The 22,457-nt window shown below is 50.4% G+C and overlaps 1 protein-coding gene across 1 annotated transcript in view; it reads right to left on the bottom strand.

Annotated features, from left to right (window-relative positions):
• BSN (bassoon presynaptic cytomatrix protein) overlaps positions 1–22,457 on the bottom strand; it is a 95,457-nt gene that overhangs the window by 38,165 nt on the left and 34,835 nt on the right. Inside the window, exon 3 of the mRNA XM_075052625.1 lies at positions 7,097–7,879. Within this exon, the coding sequence (XP_074908726.1) occupies positions 7,097–7,879 (783 nt within the window). The remainder of the gene's footprint in view (positions 1–7,096; positions 7,880–22,457) is intronic.

Here is a 22,457-nt window from a genome sequence, read left to right as displayed (position 1 = left end):
TCACTTCAAATACATCTTCATTTAGAAGCGAGGAAGGCAGAGATCCCTTTCCTCGCTCAGCCACAGTCACCCCTCTGAATATATAGTTTGGTTTTATGAACCATTGAAAACAATCTGCAGGTGCGGGCAGCGGCTTCCTCTGAAGCATTAATCAGCAGGGTTCACATACGGCTGACATTTGTCTGTTAATAATATAACTGCATCTAAAGGAGGAAAGGAATCTGGAGCTCTGGGGGGGGTGTTTCTGATTAAAGAAAGGAACAGCAGTTCTTTAGATAATTTTCTGAGTGGCCAGAAGCTGAGAGCAGGCTCTGCAAGGTGAAACCCAGCATTTGGAGTAGTTCTAGAACCTCCAAAGACACGACCAGCAGAAGACAAGAGTCTGCAGCAGACACGGAGGTAACATCTAACAGGATTCTGCAGAAAAACCAGCAGGGGGGTCCAGAGGGGCTGCCAGAGCTACAGAAACATGGATTGCACAGGTGGGACACCCGTGGATGCTGTGCATCACCCATCTCATGGGACTCCACTCTTAACTCAGACTAGACTGCCAGGTTACACATCACCCCGGACCCCCAGCCCCACTTCAGCCCCCCGTGCTTGCAGGAGGACCCAGCGGGGACCCCAGCACTGCCCAGCCCAGCAGCAGGAGCCGTCTTAATTACAGTGGGTTAAGCAGCACAGAAAACTCCTGAGTCACAGCAAGCTGTTAATTACCAATCCGTAAAGGGATTTGAGGGCTCACACCGGCGAAGCCGGCTTCATCTTGCGCTGTCATACGCGGCGCTCTCGGTTTGACTTAAGTTTGTGTGATGGACAGGAATATTTATAGCCCTGGGGCTGGGGTATTTTTTAAAAGTTGTGATTTCTACACAAAAATTCAGGAGAAACCCAGCAACTGCTGCGCTCTATGGCCCGCATCTCTGGCTACTTCTTCCTCCTGCAGGGAACTCTGGGGTCTAACCCCCTGCCCACCCTTCAGCGTGGCACTTACTCCTCCTCCTGTCCCCAGAGAGGGGACCCAGCCGTCTCAGCATCCAGCCAAGCCCCGGGGACCCTGCCAAGCTGTCATCGCAGGACGCCCGATTTCAGGGAAAACGCCCTCAAAGGGGTGACTGACAACAGCTGCTCCCTGCTACATCAGGGGCTGCAGAGCATGTCCCTCGGTACCCTTCGGCCCTCTGAGCCCGGTAGGAATAACAGGACCCGGACTCCTATGGACAAATGATGCCTGCAAACTTTAAGCGCCTGTCCCCGCTCGTCACCCGCCCGCCCCATCACCACGCGCAGGCAGGCAGCTCTTTGGGAAGGGTTTCATACATAGAGCATCACGCGGAGGAAGGACACGGGGCTCTGCAGGGCGGTGAGCTGCCGGATCCCCAACACGGGCACCGCCTGCGTTCCAGAGGGCAGAAGGCAGGTTTTTCTTACGGCACCTCTATCCTGCTTTTCCCCCTGGAAAGAGGCAGCAGGGCTGCCCAGGAGTCGTGCGTGGCCCCAGACGCCAGACTGGGGCTGGGATTTCCACCCGGAGACAGCGCTGAGCTGGAGGCACTCTCTTAACCTGGCTAATCCTCTTTGGCCAGGAGCTACCGGCTAATTACATTCCCAGCGACAGCGCGGACCCTCGGGAAGGGGGCAGGGAAGCATGGCACACCGGGGGTCGAACATGGGCTCGTGGCTGCCAGCTCCCACCTGCAGCGAGGGCAGGCGAGGCAGGAGTCTGACACTTCTCCCCACTCACCTTTTTCCTCTTCTATGAAATCTATGTGCCAACACCAAAATAATTTCAGCACAAAACCTCTCCTCAGCCCCGCTTCTCTAACCCATCCTCCGGCTGCCAGCAGCAACACCCTGTTCTGCACAAAGGCTGATCTCATGGAGTTTTTTTTCCATCTAATTGAACTCCCTTTTTTGCAGGCGTTCCTCCCTGCAGCCAAGCGCAGGAGCTGCCACGGTTGCTTCTGCAAGTAGGGCAGGCTCGGCCCCATCCTCAGCGTCAGCATCCTCAGCGTCAGCATCTCGAACCTGAGCAGTGCAGCATCATGCCCTGGGGAGCTGTTCTGCTCAGGGCCCAATTTTGGCCAGCGGGAGGTCTTGGAGCGTGATGGAAAGAGAGGCCCAGGGCTTTCCGGAAAGTATTTGATACGGTGATTCACAAGCTCTCTGCAAGAAATCCATCTGAACAGGCTTGTTTGTACCTGGCTGCAGGTACAAGGGGAGCAGCAGAAGGGGAAGCTGTCCCACGAAGGACTCAAGCGAATGCTCCTCCTGCATCTTGTTGACTTGTGATATCACATCCAGGATAATGCATGTGATATATGTATATTATACATGCGTATAATGGGGAACCTAACAGCACTGACTGGTGAGACCAGATAGGGAGATACAGTAGCATGCCCATGACAACACAAGTGTTATAAAAAAGGATGCTTTTTATAACGCATGCGGAAAGAAAGAAAACAAATGCAATTTTAGTATCTGGATGTGCTGTGGTGAGTACCACAAATCAGTAAGAGGACCCTCCTGAGGGTAAGGCACCCGTTGGAGGTCACGGGCTGGCACCCAGGGATCAGCAGCGGTCTTCAACGAAACTTGTCACCGCTCCTGTTTCAGGCTGGTTAATTAGGCAAAGGGGCATCCTGCCATGCTTATTTAGTAACACAACATGCATAGTTCATTCAGTCCTTAATACAAAACCCCCTGGAGTCAATTGGGGTCAATCAGGGTTACCAGGAGAGCATTGTGCAAGCGCAGGGCAATCATGCCGCAAGCCAGCTCTTGCCAGATCACTTGCTCCCTTAGCAGACTCTGCCATAAACAGGCGTGATTTTTTAAATCGCCAGTGAAACAGCCCAGCACTTAGTCTTCCTGCAACGGAAAGCTCTTTCCTGCCTGCATGTCACCAGGCTGAGGCTGTAGGGAATTTGGGAGGGCCCCAAAGCACCAGCTCTGACTTGGTGGGGAACAGCTCATGGTGCTGCTCCCAGGAGCCAGGTCCTGGAGGAGGTGTGATGAGGTGGGAGGAAGCTCCAGGCACCTGGACTTCTGGTAATTCACACAAACAACTTATTTAAAGCTGGGTAACATGTACCACGGCGAGCAAGCAAAAGAAGTGGTCAGGCACACTTTCGGGCTTCCTCTCTCTGCTGGTCATCCACAGCCCACACGCTTCTCCTGGGATGCGCTGCCAAAATGCCATGCTTGTACCTGAACTCCTCAAGTGCCCTAGGCTTCCAGTCCTTACCATCATCTTCTGACCATGCCCACCAAGGCCCAGGGCCAAAGGAAAGCCAGCCTTGCTGGTGGATCTTGTGGGAGCTCTTGGTTTGGAGGCACTACCCAGCTGCTCACAGGCGGGATGGTCTTGGAGCAACCTTCACCTGGACCAGACTACAGAAGCCCACCGCAGTGCAAGGATAACGAGGGAAGTACAAGTTATCCTTTTCTTTGGTGGCTCGGCACCTGTGTAACTCAGACGGTGAGTCCACAGAAAAAAAGCACTTTTAGTATTTTCTCCTCTTTTGCTAGGTTTGAGTGCACTCGGCTGAATGAAACGCTGGGGAGGAGGCAGCTCCTTGGATACCTCTCCAGGCGGCTGCAGAGGGTGGGAGGGGACGACAGGCACCCGGAGCCTCCGACTCCATCTTTAGATCAGGAGTGGGATGGGGATGAAAATACCATGGCTAAATAATAACGCATCTTTCCAGGGAAATCAGAAGTTTTAGGGGGCTGCAGATAGGGGCAAAAGCCTTCCCCACTTTCTGCATTTCACTCTCAATTTTCTTCTCCCCATTTCGTAACAGCAATTGTCAGCAACACCTGCCACATCCCCTCGCTGCTGAAAGCAGCCCAGAGGTTTGACCAGTTGCCCCTCCTGATGTTGACTATGTGTCCAGCTAGTTGGGACCTGTCATGTCCCGCTGGTCACCCAGCCACATGGCAGAAACACACACAGACGTGCAGCAGGAGGTGTGCTTCCAGTGGTGTGCAACAGCCTAACACGGTCTCCCCTCCACCAGCAGGCTAGTACATCTCATGGGGTCTCTCTAACCATGCAGCTCCTCCATACCTCTCCATCCCCTTTCCAGAGACCTGCTCTGGCCACATGCTCCTTCCAAGATCCACCTCAGCCACTTGCAGGGACTATTCCTCAACACCCGCGATGAATTCAAAAGTCAGCACGTGCTAAAGCAGGAGGGTTAGTGGGTGTTAGGATGCTCTTCACCCTCAGCACTATGCATGATGCCACCAAGGAGCCAGGGTCCCCAGGGAAGCAGTGCTGCCAGTGTGCCCTCCAGCTCCCGTTGTACTACTGGGGTCACCCAGCCCCCCAACAAGTACCAGTACCAGTTTGAGTGATGCTTCCCACTGAGCTGTGACAGCCCGCACCGATACGGGGAGAGCAGTATCCCTCAGCGCAAGTTCATTAGTGCCTCCCTGGCAGGGAAGATGACCTCATTAGCAAAAATACTTGTCCTGTATGAGGATGCAAACATTATTTAGGGTTTCTTCCCCTGCCAAGTTGGTTACACGGTTTTGCTATGAAACTGTAATCAGGTGCAGCCCACCGACAACACTGTGACAAAGCCTTGACTGCTTGCAGTGATGATACAACTTTATTTGCAGAAAATGCATTCTTTTAGCACTGTTTTGCTGCAAAACTCCATCCTTCCTCCAAAAACCAGGCCACTGTGGCCCATGCCCCCTCCCTCCCTGTGACTCACACCGTTTGAAGCCGGGGGTGAAGACTTTGCCCAGGCTCCAGCGGTACATACAGAGAGTGCTGTCTGTCTCACCCGCAGCTCATGCTCCTCTGCACATACCAGACTTGGGCTTAAATCTCCTCATTAGTTTTCACGCACCTTCCAAGGGCAGCTTACACTCAAGGTCCTAATTCATAAAGCAATTAATGGATCAAGCCTCACTACTTCAAAGAACAAGTTCTGGTATTTGCACAAGTCTTGGGGCTTGGGACAAGCTCATGTGAGCTGCAGGGAAAAAGAGCATCAGACCACAGAGCAATTTTCTCAGAAGATAAAGCACACCTAATGCCCAACTGTGTTAACAGATCTTGAAATGTTTTCCTTTCCTCAGAAAGTTTTTGTTAAGAACATTCACAGCTTAAGTGTTGCATTTCTTCCTCAACTCTTAAAAAAAATAAATCCCATAAACCATCCTATCCATTCTGAGCCAGATAATGATTCTGCGTAAAGGGGAAAAAAAGCCCAAGACACCACAAAGCCCAGGTGGGACCTCACTGTGGGTCTTCACTCTGTGTGAAGGCACACAGATATCGCAGTGATGAGCAGCAGCAAGAAACTCTAAGAGGGACATAAGTGCAAGGGTGAGTTTGCCAAAGGTGTCTGAAGGCATTTACTCAAGAGCTGAGGGAGCCAAGACAGAGTCCAGCCTTCAAAATCTGAAATTTAATCCCAGGTGTCAGCTAGTGACCCTGGAGACAAGCGCTGGGGAGACGTCACCTTTCTGTGGTACCCGCAGAGAGCACGACGTTATCAGGTACAACCCAATCCCAAATTAATTCTCTAATTAATTAATTAACAGGCAGGTGCCAAGGGGAGCATGTTAAAGCCATTTCACCAACCCGTGAGCTTTCTGAAGCCTGGAAACACATCGTTGCCCAAGGGCACACCAAAATGGGGCTTCAGCCCTACCCAAGGGACTAAACACCTGGACATCATCTTTTCTCACCCAAGCCCTCCGGGTAGGAAGGAAACAGTGGTAGGAGCAACAAGCAGAACATTTCCATTGCAAATGACATTATGCACAAGGAGGCGGCCATCTGATGGGTTTACACCTCCACACACATGCTGTGCACAGCGCTGGGAGAGCGGCTCTCCTCCGCTGCGAATGTGATCATGAACAGCAGCAGCTTCAGGAAGAGGAGAAAATTACTGGGTGTAATTGAAACTGCAGGGAGGAGCTAGGGACATAAAATGTAATTATCCACCATGGAACGAAGCCAAGATTAGCAATCCTACTTCTGGTCATTTAAAGTTTCCATTAACTTTTCCATGTGCTAATGATATCGGGTTTGTGTCTTACTGGCTGCGAGATGCAGCACTTCCAGAAGAAAGCCCTGGGCCTCCTCTTGTAAGGGTCTTGAATTACCAGTAGAGGAGGGGGTGAGGGTCTAGACTTTAACAGAGGTCTTCTCCAAGGGTCTGGAAGACCTCTCTCCCAAGGTGGAAGGGGTAGGAGGATGCTCCACCTGAGCCTCAGTTGTGCCACTGTCCTCTGCAGGCATGGGTGGCTAGAGTTGGCTAAGGTGCCTTTTTGGCGCTTGGGATGATGATGTGGGTGGGCATCACAACAATTCAGAGACCTCCTCGACTACAGTTGGTGAGACTGGGTGGACCTTGGACCACCTCAACCTCCCTTTTCCTCTCCTTGCACTCCATCTCAGCAGGCTGCAAGACACCCAGCCAATTCACATCCAAACAGAACTGTGGATGTCTCCACGTCCATCCTGTGCTCAGCCCATTCCCGTGCCCTGCACCCAGACACAACCGAGCAGGGCTCTTGCCATCTGGAGAGGGCAGTAAATTCCAACAGGCCATTGCATGCCCTCAACTGATCTCAAATCCTCCTGCTGAAGTCCTGCCACTTTCCCCCCGTTCCTTGCACCTTCACCGTCTGAGGATGCAGGAGCTGCAGAGTGTCCTTCACCAGCCTCATCCCAAGCCTGGCCAAGGCATCCATCCACAGTAGCAGGAGGAGGTGACTCTGGCACCTGCACCCGCATGACCTGTTTTTATTTCCTCACCCTTGGACACCTCTGGGGAGCAGTGGGCACTGCTGGGGATGCCCTGAACAACAGCCACCCCTTGCTCCGCTCCTTGCACGAAACCAGCATGAAATCAGTGTACACATACAAAATCCATGCCTTTGTCAAGAGGTGGAGGACCATGGCCGCCAGCCCTGGACCTTCCCCCAGGACGGACTTGGCTTCAGCAGCTTCTTAAAGGCTTTTTCAAACCTTTGAAGGAAAACGCACCATCTGTTCTCCATTTTAAGCGAAGAGAGAGCACCGACCCTCGGATTGGAAGGCACCCGCCCCTGCCAGCCCCCTTACCTCCACCAGGTGAGGCGTGGGGTTGAAGCCACACATGTTGCAGACCTGCTGCCGGCAGGTCGTGCAGGTGTTGTAGTTGGGGGGCTCGCCAGAGCCCACGTTGATCTCCGCCTTGCAGAGGGGGCACGAGACCTTTGCTTTCGGCACTTCCTTTGGCTTGACACCCTGCTCTGGCTTGCCCGGCTTCACGGCCGGTGCGGCACCAGCCCGGCCCTGTGCCCCCGGGGCTTTGGGACCAGCTTCTTTGCTGGCATCGCTGAAGACGATTTTTGGAGGCACTTTGCCAGGAGACGGCTGGCTTGGAGGGGGCGCCTCTGGCTGGGCGGACATGAGCGTGCTCGCCTGGGTCAGGAGGGATGCTCCGAAGCCGAAGAGCTTCCCTGTGAGCCCCTCCTGGGGCTGCTCCTGTGGTCCAGCCCCAGGGGCCGGGACAGCAGGCTTCGCCCCCGCGTCTCCCGTCGTCTTTCTCTGCTCAGAGGAGGAAGGCTTGGCTTGCTGATGCTGTGGGGAGGACCTGGCCGCCTCCTGAGGTTTTGGCTGGCCTGGGCCGTGCGGTTCCCTCTGCGGCGTTGTGGGCTGAGGCTTGGGTGGCTCAGGCGGCAGGGCGCGGGTGGCCGGCGGGGACTTATCCACACCTGGGGGCTGCGGGTGCTTGGCCGGGGAGTGGGAGGGGGATGGCGAAGGAGAGTGCAGCTGCTGCTGACTCTTGGAGCGAGGAGCGGTGGTCATGTCCATCCCCAGCGCCCGCTGCATCTGGCAGTTCAAGCACAACCATTCCTTCACCTGCGAGACAAGGAGAGGACACGGGCAGTGAGCGGTGGGCAGGCTAGAGCCACCCACAGGCAGCCCCAGCGCACCCTTAGGTTCCCCTAAACAAACCCTATGGAGCTATAGGAACAAGCCATCAACCCCTGAGAAACATTTCGGTACCACATTCTTCACAAAAAGTATCTCGCAGTCAGGGCGAACAGACCCCATCTGTCACAGGTACCCACGGCACAACACGCTGGTGTGAAAGCAAGCTTTAATTAGCGTTGGTTTCCTTCCAAGGCTTCTGCTGTAAAGCTTCTGCTAGCCACGAGGCTCTGCCTGCAGACAGCACTTTTTGTGCCTCTCTCAGCAAAGAGCGGCCTTTCTGAGGGCTCCCGGCCCCACCACCTCCCTAAAGCCTGGTTTTTTTTCCTCCCATTTGGCAACCAGAGCTAGCACGGAAAACAGCCAGGGCCCCTCAGACAGGAGCAGGAGGTCTGGCGCAGCTCTAGAGGAATGCTGCTATAATGCATGTGCACAACCGCAACGCTCCCCAGTGCCAGCATGCTGCCTGCTGCCACTGGGTACCTCCCGGAGGAAAAGCCGCCGTGACATGCCTGATGCTTCCCCGGGGCCAGCAGAGATGGCTTTTCTGGAATCGGTGTGGTGGTTGTGATATCCCACCTGAAAATTTGGCACTGCAGCCCATAAGGGACCAGCATGGAACGGGTTCTCTTTGCACGATGCATCTGTGCTGCTGGGCCGGCAAGGCGCTGACAGGGGATTAAGCGGTTAACTCGCACTCTCGCCACAATGAACTTTTGGATGCAAATGAAAAATATAAAGCTCCCTGGCTAAGTGGTGATAAATGAAAGACTTCCCCCCTCGAGAGACATTCCCTGTGACACGCTAATGTCTGAATTAAGTTAATTAAAGAGGCTGTATAAAAGCTGTGAGCCTTCCCATATGAGGAATCCCCAGGATGCTCAGCGGCTGTGCAAATTTTAATATATAGCACAGTCAGCAGGACAACTGGGTCTGCCTGCAAAAAGATTTCTCCGAGACAAGCAACTCAGGTGGCAAAAAGGACCAGAGCTTTCCCAAAAACCGGATCAGCATCCAGGCCAAGTGGACCCAGAGCCTGGCACAGGCTGCTGCAGGTGCAGCACCCGACGGGTCCCAGTCCCTGCGCTCCCCTGGGGCTGCCTGTCCCACGGGCCAGCACGAGCCGCATCGCCTCACCCAGCCCCGCGTCTCCAGGTCCGCGTGGCCTTTTGGTCCTCCAGTTGGAGGCGTGGGCGCTGCACAACTGATTCGTAACCTGGCCACAGGGTTTTTCCCCCTCTGCTCCAACCGCAGGCACGTTTTAACCTTTTCCTGCTCACAGGAGCTGCCTGCAGAGATGCAGTCGGGTGTTTTGGCAGGTCCTGGGATGGGACAGGACGGCGAGTCCCTGAGAGGGGAGGCAGATGTGCCCTGAACCCCTCCTTAGAGGTTCCCTCCCCAGGAAGACTCTCATAAAGCCCAGCCTTTAAATAATGACTTTTTAAAATAGAGGAAATTCAGATCAACTAGGAAAGATGGATTAGAGAGGGGTGCACAAACAAACCTCCACCTGCCCACTATGCCCCTTCCACTCTCTGCCCAGCACCTGGCTGGCTCGCTGGGTGGCAGAGAGCTCTGCATTGCCTCTTAGTCTCCAGCAAAGCTCTTCCCATCACCTTACAAGCCTGGTTGAGCATCAGCTCTGTGCTCTTCTCAGCCTTCACTGTGCTTGCTGAGCTCCCACGCCACTATCCCTACCAGCCTCTGCTCGAATATTTCACTCAGAGCTGAGCAAAAAGCAGCTTCAATTTTTCCCTAGCAACTTCGCATTACATCGTTGTTTCTCTAAGCCCTTCCAAATGAGCCACATTATATTTAGTTCCTGAAAATATTGCTGTAGCTTTTATAATTTCTTATGGTCTTGCTGTCTCTCTTCTGACATACAGAATTCCCCATGTTATTTTTGCTTTCACACCCCCTGGAATTTCTTCCCGCTATTCTATTTCAGGAGAGTGTCTCCCAAAATCCTGTCAGCTTTGCCCGCCATCCCCATCAGCTCCAATTAAGGGAGAACCAATCCTTTCTATTCAGGTTCTCTCTCCCCGCAAAGTTCCCAGTATCCAAGAAATGCAAATCTTCCCTCTCTGCATAATCTCCTTACCCACACTTTAAGACCCTCCGGTGAGGTGGAAACTGGGGGAAGAGGATATCTTCCCAAACCCGCCGTCAGGACTGTTTGCATCTAGATTTTAAGGGACTGCGACCGCAAGGTACGCGGCAAAGGACACGCTCCACACTCCTGGTTTTGCATAGTCTGTTTTTATCGTACCCTGGCACAAGATTTAGCTTATTTTCTGGAACAGGAAAAATACTTTGCCACTCTCCTGCATAAACTTCCAAACAATCAAACAAAATATTGAGGGAATTCAATTGATTGCTCTTGACTGTCTGCCAGCTTTAACGAGAAGCAAGCGCTGCTGGTGAATACTGAACAGCTCACAGCTCCGGCTTTGCTGGTTCACCCCCTGCCTGCACCACGCGTGGTGCCCGCTTTGCCCCTGGCCGAGGCTTTTGCAGGAGAACTGCTGCGCGGCACCGGGAGGTACCGTCCCCGGGTCCCGTGGCCATGTGAGCTGCATATGGCTCATGGACAAGTCCACCAGGACCTTCCTGAGCCCAGGGCTGGGGAGCAACATGATCATCGGAGCTTTCTCACTTTCCACAATAAACCTGGCTTATGCGACCGAGACAGAAAAAAGCCAGGGGGCTTTCAGATGGCATAGGAACCATCAAATTGTTCTCGGTGACTTGATGAGCAACTGCTGAGGAACGTCTTGTCCTGAGGATCAGGAGAAAGCTGCAGGGAATACAGCGGGGAGGTGCACTCCCAGAGCAAGCATTTGAAATGTAAATTTAGTTGGGATTATCACAAATTGCCTGACTGGCCTCTACAGATGCAACTGATGACACGTGTGGATTACACAGATCAAAGACAATTTAAAGGATCCTGGAGGGAAGAGAGTAAAGAGGAAGGGCCAAGTTGTCTTGCCAAACATCCTTCCCCCAAGAAAGAGAAAGGAGGATGGAAAAGCCTGGGCACAAATCTTTATTAATCCAACCCCTGAAAGTTTTGATTTGGTGGAAAACTGGACAAATAAGACAGAAATAGATGAAACTGTGAACTATTCGGTTGGCTTGCATTGCCATCCTCTAAAAACTCCTCTTCTTGCCTCAGACTCATCGTGCAGGGGGAAGATGCTCAGAAAACAGTAGAGAAATAGGGGGCAAGAATATGAAAAGAATAATTTATCCTACTACTTCTTGATCACTGCTAACACTGTGGGTAACTAGCAGAATGAAACGCCTATCGGTGAGAAGAGAAAAACCCAACATTATTGAAAACTCTAGGTCCAGCTAACCTTGTGGGAATGCTGAAGTCACCATTATACCCTAAAATAAGGGCAGGCAAAACTGCACTCTCTTGAATAGTCTGAGACTGGCTGCTCAGAGCACGCTAATCTCCTTCACCCCAGGAAATCTGCGTGGGGGAATTACTGAAAAATACAAAGAAAATGGGGATGTAGATGATAGCTCTGAAACCAAACTGATGCCTCAACGAAGAACAAATGGGGCCAGCTAAAAGTGAAGGTGGCTGCTGTGCAAAACAGAGGGCACCATTAGAAATATAAAATCAGCAAATATCACAGCTCAGCACACCAATGTCAACCGAGAAGCTGTGAAGTGCTTAAGCTGTATGAAAACAAAGGAGCTTCGGCAATAAGTCTCTTGGGGAGCAGTAGGAAGGATTGATTGAGGGCATTAGGGACAAAGGCCATCCTAGAAAGGATGGGGTCCATCACTGGGTGGAGATGGTAAAGCTGTTAATGAGACAGATATGGCAGACGTGCTGTAATTACTGTCGTTGAACATTTGGGAAGAAGCAGGATAACACTCATTATGAGGATGAAGTGTTTCCAGCTTATTAGCAATGAAGAAGAACATTCAACAACATCTACCAGCACCAGAAGATATTTAAATTTGGCAGATCTGAATAATTTTGCATCCAAGAGTTCTAAGATTGCTAAGAAAACTGCTGCATGCTGATGTTCATTTTTAAGAGGAAATTTTAGACGACTGGAAGGGTCTTCTGCTTGAATATCCAAGAAGGCAAAGGTATGGCCTGAAGGGGACAGCTAGCCAGACATCTGTCCAAGACAGAAAGTGCTGGATTCACACAGCAGAGACCTGAAGGGCACGCATATATGCCAGTCAACGTGGTTTTAGGAAAAATAGGTCACAGCAAGCAAACCTGATTTTATTCTCTGCACATTTGATATTAGTAATGCACAGAAGCAATATCCCTGATGTCCAAAAGGTGTTTTGACCTAGTAATGCATGACATGCTGACAAAAAAAAGCATTATAAAATATGAATAGTGAATACTCTAAATGGATTTAGGACTAGTTACCTGGCTGATCTGGGAGACAACAAGGATTCACCACTGCTTAGGTATCTCTCTGGTAATGTCTTCATCTCATTATGGCTACCACCATTCACACACAGCAGATTTTGGTGAAATGATAAATATCGGTGAAGACGCATGTCTGCTGCGTGGCAAACCTGTGCTCGCTCCATGAGGGAAGCCCGGAGCTGGAGGTAGGAGTGAGGAGGTGGCTCAGTCTCCTCTTCCAGCACCGAGGGACTCCTTCCAGAGCCCGCAATGGTTCCACACCAACATTTTAAGGAGATTAGTAAAACACTGCGGGAGATATAGACCGGATCTGTAAGAGTGATTCTAGGGATGCAGAAAATGTCTGAAATGAGAGAATTAAAGAGGTTGATCTTTTTCGTTTATCAAAGAGAAGATTAAGAAGTGACTTGATTACGATATAGCAGCACATTCAGGGGAAACAATATCAGGTACTAAAAGGTTCTTAATTAGGCAGAAAAAGGCATAAAAAGAACTAATGACTGGAAATGGAAGCCAAATATATTAAGCATCACTTTTAACAGCAGATGTTTCTAACCATTAAAGCAAATTATACACATGCTGTTGGGCTCAGCAGAAGAATCAGGGAGGTAAAGCTCGCAGGCCTTTCATCCATAGGGTATTTTATACCCATACCGATCTCAAAAGCTTTGAAAGTTTGAACTATCCCATCCTTACTGACATTTGGCATATCTGCATCCAACATCTGACCTGCCCCAGCCCAGCAAGCAGCGAACAATGCACCCATGACCACCAGCCTTACCCTTCCCATCGCAGACCCCCGCAACATCCCAGACTATTCCTCTAACCCCCTTCCCAAATCCTGCTATTCCCTAATGCATGGACGGGTCTGCAACCTGCAGCACTTGTGGGGTCACCGCTGCCAGATGCGCCTCCCCCTCTCAATGCCGTCCTGCAGCTGCGAGCACCAACCATTTGCAAATTCTCTTAGGAATGAAAACTTTCCAATCAGCATTTCCTTAAAAAAATTGTAGCAGGAACATACACAGCACATGCTGGCTGTGCCCAGGGCACATTTAAACACCGATAAGAATTATAGACAGGCATAGGCATGGTGGGCCAGATCCTGACCCTCTGCAGAGGGGTGCAGTACAGGAGAGCAGGGTTTTGCACAGGTATGGGGGACCAAAAAGCATCCCTATGCGCTGCATTTTACCGATCCCTCTAGAAAAACACCAAGAAAAGCACCCAGTTAAAAATTACCTGAAACAATAGAGACAGCTTGAGTTTATAAGGCTTCTAAAGTTATTCTAACACCACCTATTTTAGGAAACTATATGGAAACAGCCTGTCCCCGGGATTTGTTACGAGGAGATGCAAGGGAGCGCTGGTAATGTGCAGGTTGTTTTGTTCTCCTGAGGTAAGACAATACAGCTCTAAAAGGATCTCAACTATAGAGTTCAGCCTTTGCAGTAGGCAGGAGAAGCTTTAAAATGAGCTGTAAGCAGAAAGACTTCTTAACTGAACATCCAAGATCTCTTCAAGCCAAAATTTAGGATTATAATGAAGAATAATTCTGTCTTTGCTGAGGGTTGGTTATTTTGAATCATTTGGAGTTCACCCAGGATGCTATTCTACTACATAAATATAATAAAACCAAAAAAAAATAGCAAAGCATTAGATAACCATGTTTAAGACTTTGCAGACTTGAGACTGAATGGTTCCTCACCAGCTTTACACATTTACAACACATCACTGTAGCCAAAGCCATCTGACCTTGCTAGCTATACGACCTTGTATCAGAGGAGGCCATTGGGCACTGCAGGAGCACAGCCCATCTGACTTGCTTTAAATGATTATTTTAGGCTGGGAAGAACAGCTCCCAAGTCATCTCGAGTCAAGCGTGATAAATCCCATCCAAAGTTGACCACTTTGAACAGGACGGAGCAAAGGAGCTTTGTTCAGCAGAAGATACAACCCATCCTCCTCCCCTGGCATGAGACAACAGGGTGCACAACTAACAAAACCAAGAAGCCAAGTTCATGGGAAATCAGAGGAGAAAAGGAACGTGGGTTTTCTCCAAGTTGCCCAAAACGTGTGTATTTAATATTCTACAAAACTGGAAATCCGGAAAAAAACCCCACATTTTTGGAAAGGGCAAGACAGCAAGCCTTCTCAGGAACTCTTCGACTCTGAGAGCCCCAAGCAGGCTCCTGCCCCAGAGCCACCTCCGACAAAGCCAAGCCCCAGCAGATGCACCCCAAGGCCACCGTTACAGCTCCCTCCTCTGCCTTTCGCAGGCACCAGTACAGCCAGAACTAGAGGAGTATAAAAATAACCAAAGCTGGAATTGGGTAATGAAGGTACTGTGTTAATCAGGCTAATAGGGAGGCTCAACGCCAAGGATTGCTGACTGGATGAAGAAGGGTTTCATTAATGGGTGCTACTGGCTTATCCTGGAGGAATACTGCAACAGCCTGGCCTCTCCTTAGAGCTGCGAGAGCTGCCAGTGACCTGCCTGAGAGTGTCCTTACGTGCCTTCAATTCATCAGCTCTGCCTGCAGATGAACTGTTGTCTCACGAAATCAGCCAGTCAGCGAAACGTCCCTTCCCCTCCATGCCTCCCGGATCCACTCTAGAGGGGCTCTCTGGGGAGTACGTCTTGCATTTTATATTGTCATGCTGAAATCTGCCAAAGCCACGTACCCTGCAATTAAAGCAACATCCTGATCCAAGAGAAGAGGCAGTACTAGAAGGCAGCCCTCGGCTAGAGAACAGAGGGAACAGCAAGCTGCGGTGGGGAGCTGGGGTACTCCTGGGAAGCCAGGAGGTGGGAATGCCTGTAGGAGAGCAGGGAAAGCTCAGCAAATCCTGGAAGAGCTGCTGATGCACAGAAAAAGTTAAAGGCACCGCATGGAGAAGGCTTCCCACACCATCTCAGACTGGCTGGTAGAACATACGACAAATACAAATACTTGTCTTATTCTGAAGTTCTGGGGTTGTTTTTTAAAGCAGAACTATTGCCTATTTCTCCTACAGCAACGCAGGGACAGCTCGCCATGAAGCTTGCACGTTGAGGGTAGGAAAAGCAGCCCCTGTTGTTTGGATCAGTGCACAGCCTGCGTGCAAATGAAATGAGAATCCTGCAAAGCATCCCGTGGGAGGCTGCAATGTGGTGTACCAGCCAGGGTCTGATCTGGGGGGGAACAGATAATGTCAGGAGATGAAGTCTCCTAAGGCACCTCTGGAGGACCACGAGCGGCCCGGGGTGCAGGAGCTGTTGTGGGTCCGTGGCCATGCTGCATGTCAAGACATCACCAAAATTCACGGGTGCATCCAGGCGGAGAGGAGGCGGACGCAAACATGCAGGCAGCGTGGGCTGAAGCTTCCTGGTCCAAAGCTAAAGCACAGTTTGAGGAGAACCCAGGGCTCTAGAGGAACTGTGCAATTAGGACTGTTTCGGCACTTAATTGACAGGGGAATTGGTCACCAAGGCACTTCTGAAAAAGGCCACCTTATGCTCATCTTTATCTTCAAACATCTCCATACAAATAAAATCTAGTCCTTAGCACTCCTGCCCAGAAGGGGAAGCCACCACAGCTGTCAGTAATCACGCTGCTAATGCTTGCCAGAAAATAATCAACTTGCTCGCTTGCTGGCGAGCAAGAGGACCCAACCCCCAAACCCATCTCCCTCACTGCAAATAACAGATGGGAAACTGCGCTTGTCCAGAGAATCGAGCTGCGGAATAAGACAGTGCCATTTCATCCTATTAGTCACTTCTTAACCAGTTTTCTTTTCTCTAGTTAGCACTCCCTGAACTAACTGAAGGCTGCTAGAGCAAGTCTTCTCCTCTTCCCAAAGGGCATGAGGAGGCATTAACCCATATGAGGCTCTGCAGACCCTCTGGGTTTTAAAGGCAACCTCCAGCTCCCGCGTCTCACAGTTTGGACGCTCTTTACCCACACCATGCAGCCACCGATGCAGAGATGAAGCAAATATTCAAAGAAAACAAGTGCACGCTGAACAGCTTCGCAACTAACCTTGGTCTGCCATCGCACGTAGGACGGTGCTCCCCCAGTAGCATCCCCCTTGGCTAAGGCGCCGATCGAGCTGCTAGCTCCTCGGTAAGCGCAAGCATCCCATTCTTCACTACTCGCCCTTGCTGGCAGAGAGAAGCGGATGGGCAGGAGGAAACCTTTCCAGTGCCAGACACAGGCGCTGCTCCTCTGCTCCCCCCGGAGAGTGGGTCCCCCCGCCAAAGCAAGGCACTGCCTAGCTAAGCACGCCGGCAGTGCCACCGCCTGAGGCGAAGGGACAAGTCCTTCCAGTTCATTAGGGAAGGTTTCTTGTGCAATTTGCTGCCTCACTAGCTCCTGTTTAGACAGCCTTTGTTCCCTGTCCGCAGGAGCGCATGAAAGGTTTGGACGTATATGTCTATACGTGCTCAGAGGATGCTGTCCCCTGGGCTCGGCCAGGGAGGATTGCGAAGAGCTCACCCCAGGTTTTAACCTCTCGAGCTTTGCACGTCAATGTGCTCTAAGTGCAGCCCCAGGTCCCTTTCCCGCTCCGTAATGCGGGACTTCCACATGAGCCCTCGCGGTCAAGGAAAGCCTAATGGCTTGCTTTGCCTTTTGCTGCTCCTGCTCCCGTACCCTGCCGCCAGCCAAAGGACGGATGTCCAGAGTAACAGGAGCCTCCGGTCCTGCTCGCTTATTGTCTTCTGCAGAACTAAAATAGCAGCCTGGGAGGGAGCGGAAGAGCTCAAAAAACTTTCCTTTCACCGGTACTCCTGCCCAAAGCAGAGAAATACATGAGGACACGGGGCTTCTCTGGGTGCAGAGTGGCTACCCCATACAGCAGCGATGCAATTCATAGCTATAATGCTATAAAGAGCATAGGCTGCTCTCGATAAATAGACTTATAACAGATTAATTTAGAAGCAGCCCAGTCTCCTATTGGTAACACAAAATAAAATCATCATTCATTTACTGCATGGCTCCACATTTACTCAGTTATGAGTGGTCCCTGCTCCAGCCTCGCCCATGAGTTTCTGGCTCCTTTGGGAATCCTCCTGGATAATTACAGCAATAGGAGATAATGGCTGTAGGTCAGGGACTAAACTAAGCACGCTTGAATATTTGAAGGTCCTTTTACACCCCAAACTTTGCATTACCTTGGCAGCATCAACATCTGAGTACGGTACAGGGCAGAGAGGATCATGATCCTCTGACCCAGTAGCAAGCATCTGGGACAGAAGTTTTAAACAATAAAGACAATCCTGGTGCTAGCATAAATAGCCCAAAGCATTTTCAGAGACAGAGTCACAGACCAGGTGTTATGGCCTCACATTTTCTCCAAACTGAAGGAGCCAAGTTAGGTCTCATTTATCCTGGGCCAATAAGTATTTATGAGTGAAGCGGCTGGAGAGAACAACTTCTGCAAATTAATGTATCGGAGTAGATCAATGCATCAAAGCAAAATGTATTTTCTGCCTTTCTTTTTTATTATTATTCTGGATTAAATATGTAATAAATGCTCTTGCAGAATTTAAGGCCTGAAGATAGACAAGCTATTGCACAATCTTTTTACATACCTAAACAGATTTAATTGCTCAATTATTCCAGATAAACACGATAAGTTCCCTGCCATGAATAATTTATAATCCAGCTAGCCACACAATCTATGAAACACAAATCTATGGCTGCAGCAGAGGAAAAGCAAGCAGATGCCATGATCCCGAGACACGCCGGCTTGTTACCAAATGCTGACCAAAGGAGCAATAGTGTAGGCTGCTCAGGGCAGGTCTGATCTTGCCTGAAATCACTCGGACAGCCTGTACCTTCATTTGGGTTATTGTGTTACTCAGAGGATGCAAATAAATAGGCACAAAGTTTGGATGTGCACCTGGGAGGAGATAGGCACAGCACATACCCCCTTCTGTTCACGGTCCGGACATTGCTGGGTGTCCCGCACAGCCCTCCTCAGGAGCCGGCTGTACTGGTTTCTCCAGGAATTTCATTAGATGATTGTGACGGAGCTTAAGAGCTGCAGTGAAGCACAGCGGGATGCAGCGCGCTGGAGGACGGAGGCCTGACAGGGCTATCACGAGGGACGGCACTCAGGACCTCGCGGAGGAGGCAGGGGAAAGAAAGGTCCCGTCCAGCCAGGACTTACCACGCTCAGACAGGAGAGACCCGAGAGGGGGACCTGGAAGGTGTCCAGAAGGAGGGTTAATCCTAAACCCATGACGAAGCCATCCCAGGCAGCCCCCTTCCCGTGGCAGAGGGGTAACGAACCGCAGCGCTGAGCACTGCCCTGGGAAACCTGTTGTACCAACCGCACATCGACCGGTCAGAGGGGCAGGTACAACCTCCGGGCTCCGGTGACCCCGGACAAACACAGAATGCTTTCCCACGGGGCTCGGGGCCCTACCGTAAACCTTGAGTACCTTTATGACTCTCTGAAAAGCAGATGAGAGGCATTGGGGGGTTTTCTCCAGCCTGGGCACCCAGCACTGCCTTTCCCTGCCCCACTCCCTGCTTTTTCCAATAGATGCTCCCACGCCTGAATTTTATTTACACTGCTGCTTTGTTCCAATAAATCCGCATTAAAGGCTTCGGGATTTCGCCCTGGTGTTCAGAAGCAGCAAGACGAGAGGGCTCTAAGGGCCTCTGAAAGGTTTTGGCTCCATCCTCTGCCCCCAGACAGGATCAAACAAGCCTGCATCGCTGCCGACAGATGTTTGTCTAATTTGGTCTTTAAAACTTCCCATCAGTTGTGGATTTACTGGGTGGGCAGCAAAAGGGAGAATAAAGGGGCTTTGGCTTAACCATCCTCACTGCTAGAAAACATTCCCTAAATACTAACTTAAATCTTCCTTGCAGTCTAAGTCCATTACTTGCCGTCCTACAGACCACAAACACTGAACAGCGGCTATTCTATTCAGTAAAAACAGTCGGCCAACAGCTTCTCTGCTGAAGGCATCCACTGGGGGAAGAACATCCTGGCACCAAGGCCACAACGTGCAAAAAGTCTCCTAGAGGCAACCAGCCACCACCTTCAAGCTGCAGAACTCCTGGTCTTGATCTCCCCTGGGCTCCATGGCACCTCCACGGCCTTCAGACCCAATTAATGTTTTTTTGCGCTTCCAGGTACAGCTTCTGTGCATTTTTAGGAGCTGCTCGGGCAGCTTTGGAGGACTGCATGCTATGAAAGGAGCTCAGCCTTGCATGGTCCCATCAAAGCAGCCTACAGACCACCTGCCCCCAGACCCACCTCCTGTCTTGCCTTCTTCTGGAGAGACCCACTTGTGTGGCCCTGGCACCTGAAACGGGCTTACAAGCACAGCCATAAACACCAGAAACAGCTTGTCCAGTCACCAGCTACCTATTTTAATAAATTAGAATAGGCTTTCTGTGTTGGAATTCCTATCCCCATCCAAATGCACCTGGACCCAGCTCATAAGTCATCATCTACTAAGTAAAAAAACCAACTCTAACACAAAAATCTGCAAACAATCAGAATTTGAACACATACCTGTAAAGCCGCATCACTGTTAATTGAGGTTTTTATAGCCATTATATACCCTCTAAGAAGGGGATACTTAATTGCAAGCCAGTCTACAATAGCAATCACCCTGTCTTCAAAAAAATATGCTAGTTGCAAACCAAGATTAAAATTGGTCATTCAAACCATGATTTTTGCTTGCTGATCTAAAGTCATTATTGCCATGGAGATCTCAACTGATACACCCCAGAAAGGCGAATAAACTCTTAATCAAAAAGAATCCTGCTATTCGAAAGGCTGCCTCTTCTATCATCACCCAAGCCAAAATATGAAGTTACCCAGTCAGAGGAGCTCTCTGCTGCCCTCCTGATGGGGGGCTCAAAGGATCACCATAGAGCAACCTGCCTGGGACCCCTCAAGCCCAGCTTAAAACCCTGGGCAAGCTTACAAGGAAAGCTAGTTTCGTTCTGCTCAAACGAGGGGCCGAGTCCTTGATTACAAAACTAGAAACTGTTAGAGAAGAGAAAAATTTCAAATAGAAATTATTCAGTTTTAAAAAAACCAGCAGCAAATCTTTCTCCAACCTTTCTGGGCTTCTTAGCTTTTTTTTTTTTGTTTTTTTTTTAAAGATCTCCAAACAGCAGCAGCTTTGGGTTGGTACAAAAAACCTCAAACCCACCATGCAAGAATTTTTTCACGAACACCCTTTTTGTTTACACACACCACCACAAACTGCTATTTTAAGGTTGCCATTAGCCCCTTATTGCCTGCACGGCTGCTATTGCACCCCGTGGTGCACAGAGAGCATCCCCTTGCCGAGATAGCGTTCCCACTGCTGAGCTACAGCAGCATTTCTAGCACCGGTGGCTGCAAAGAGAAGATGGAAAGAGAGATGGAGATGTATTGGACACAGTGGTGCATGCAGCCCCAAGCAATAAATACCAGAGAAATAAATCAGGTTGCTCATTTGAACAAAGTATTTAAGAGCTCCTCGATGAGGGCATCCGTCCACACCATCACAGCTGACAACTCTGTCTGCAGGAGCAGGCCAGTGTTTAATGAAATCTCAAATTAACTTGTCAGGCCAAGGGGAAAAAAAAAAAAAGCAAAAAAAAAAGTTTCTCTTACTTGCAAATAGTGTATTTTTCATTAAAGCATCACAGCTGTGACAGACAGCTGTCTCCAGGCAGCCATCCTATGCCTTTGGCAGGACATTTCTGAGAAGGTGCACAGTTTCTATAAGAGCATTCCTTAGTCCAGCCCTATAGCTCAATACATAGTCTATAGGTGCCAAACATGCCCAGCACCTCCATGCCATGTCCCTTCCACCGGTGCTGCCGCCGCAGCCACGGAGCACATTGGACCAGATGATAAGCGATGCAAGCTGCGGTGCTCCGGGAACGGCACTGCTCCATGTCCATGCAGACAGAAAGGAAACTACAGAGGAGCAAACCACACAGTTCAAGCTGATTTCACCCCCTTGATTTGCTCCAATGCCAACTAGAAACCCCTTTCAGGGAGAAACAATAAATCTTGTCACAGTGCCATGGCCTCAAACCCAGATGACTTAAGTGCAATTACCAGTCACGGGACTGACTCTGATCTACAGGGCATTTTTCGCAGGCGGGATAGCAGGAGCAGTCACTGCTCCCTCTATTTTCAGGTGTACAGCTGGATACGTCTCACTGCTGATTTTCAAGTGTTGTGCATCAAGACCTCTAGCTGAACAGCGGGAGCCATGCCAACTGCGAGCAATCAGACCCAAACTGCCTTAAATTGGGCAGATAAGGGATGGATTGGCCAGCAAGAGGGAAGCAGCAAGACCTGTGCACCAGGGCAGGGAAAACATTTTACATTCAAATAAACACCACCTTCCCATAAGCTTTTTATCTGCCCACAGCCTCGTCTGTTGGTGTTAACCCCCTGCCTGGCTGGGCTGGCTCCTGGCACTCTGCAGAGAAGGAAAGGAGAAGCAGGTCTGAACCTCAGCATGCAGCAGGCATTGGGATGCAAAATGGCACACTGGGCATGACCAACATCACCTTGGGGGATGCTGCTTATCGGCACACAGCGACCCACTCGCCCAGGGAGACGGTCTCACCACGCTGAGACCTTTGCTTCCTGGTGGGATGCAGGCTGGGTGGCACGGGGCAACTGCCGGCAGCTGGAAGTCATGGGAAAAGGGGTTGGCTGGAGGAGAAAGGGGACTCGGGGCAACAGCTTGAGCTGGCCAAAACCATCAGGAAGGGCAATGAAGCCTTCACTTTTTACAAAAAGTAATGTAGCACCTAATGTTGGCTCTTGGTTGGGGTGGCATGGGTTTGAGACCACTTAATGCAGTGGTGCTGGAGCTGTTTAGAGCCCTCCAAAAGACATGTCCTTCAAACCTATCAGATCATGGGACTTTCCTGGGCAGACCTGTAAAAACTTTACACCCAGGATCTGCATAAAGCATTATTTCAACATGTCCTCCGGGTCTCAATGAGAATTTAGCACCTGGAATTAGTTATGGAAAACAATATTTCAGAAGCCGCTGGATTTTTTTTCTTCCTAATTCAATAAAGCAATAACGATCGTCTGCTGAGAGCAAGTAATGGGATCCCAGAA

Source organism: Buteo buteo, chromosome 21, assembly GCF_964188355.1.
Source record: "Buteo buteo chromosome 21, bButBut1.hap1.1, whole genome shotgun sequence".
In the NCBI taxonomy this organism is placed as follows: domain Eukaryota; kingdom Metazoa; phylum Chordata; class Aves; order Accipitriformes; family Accipitridae; genus Buteo; species Buteo buteo.
This window is presented reverse-complemented; position numbering and strand designations above follow the sequence as displayed.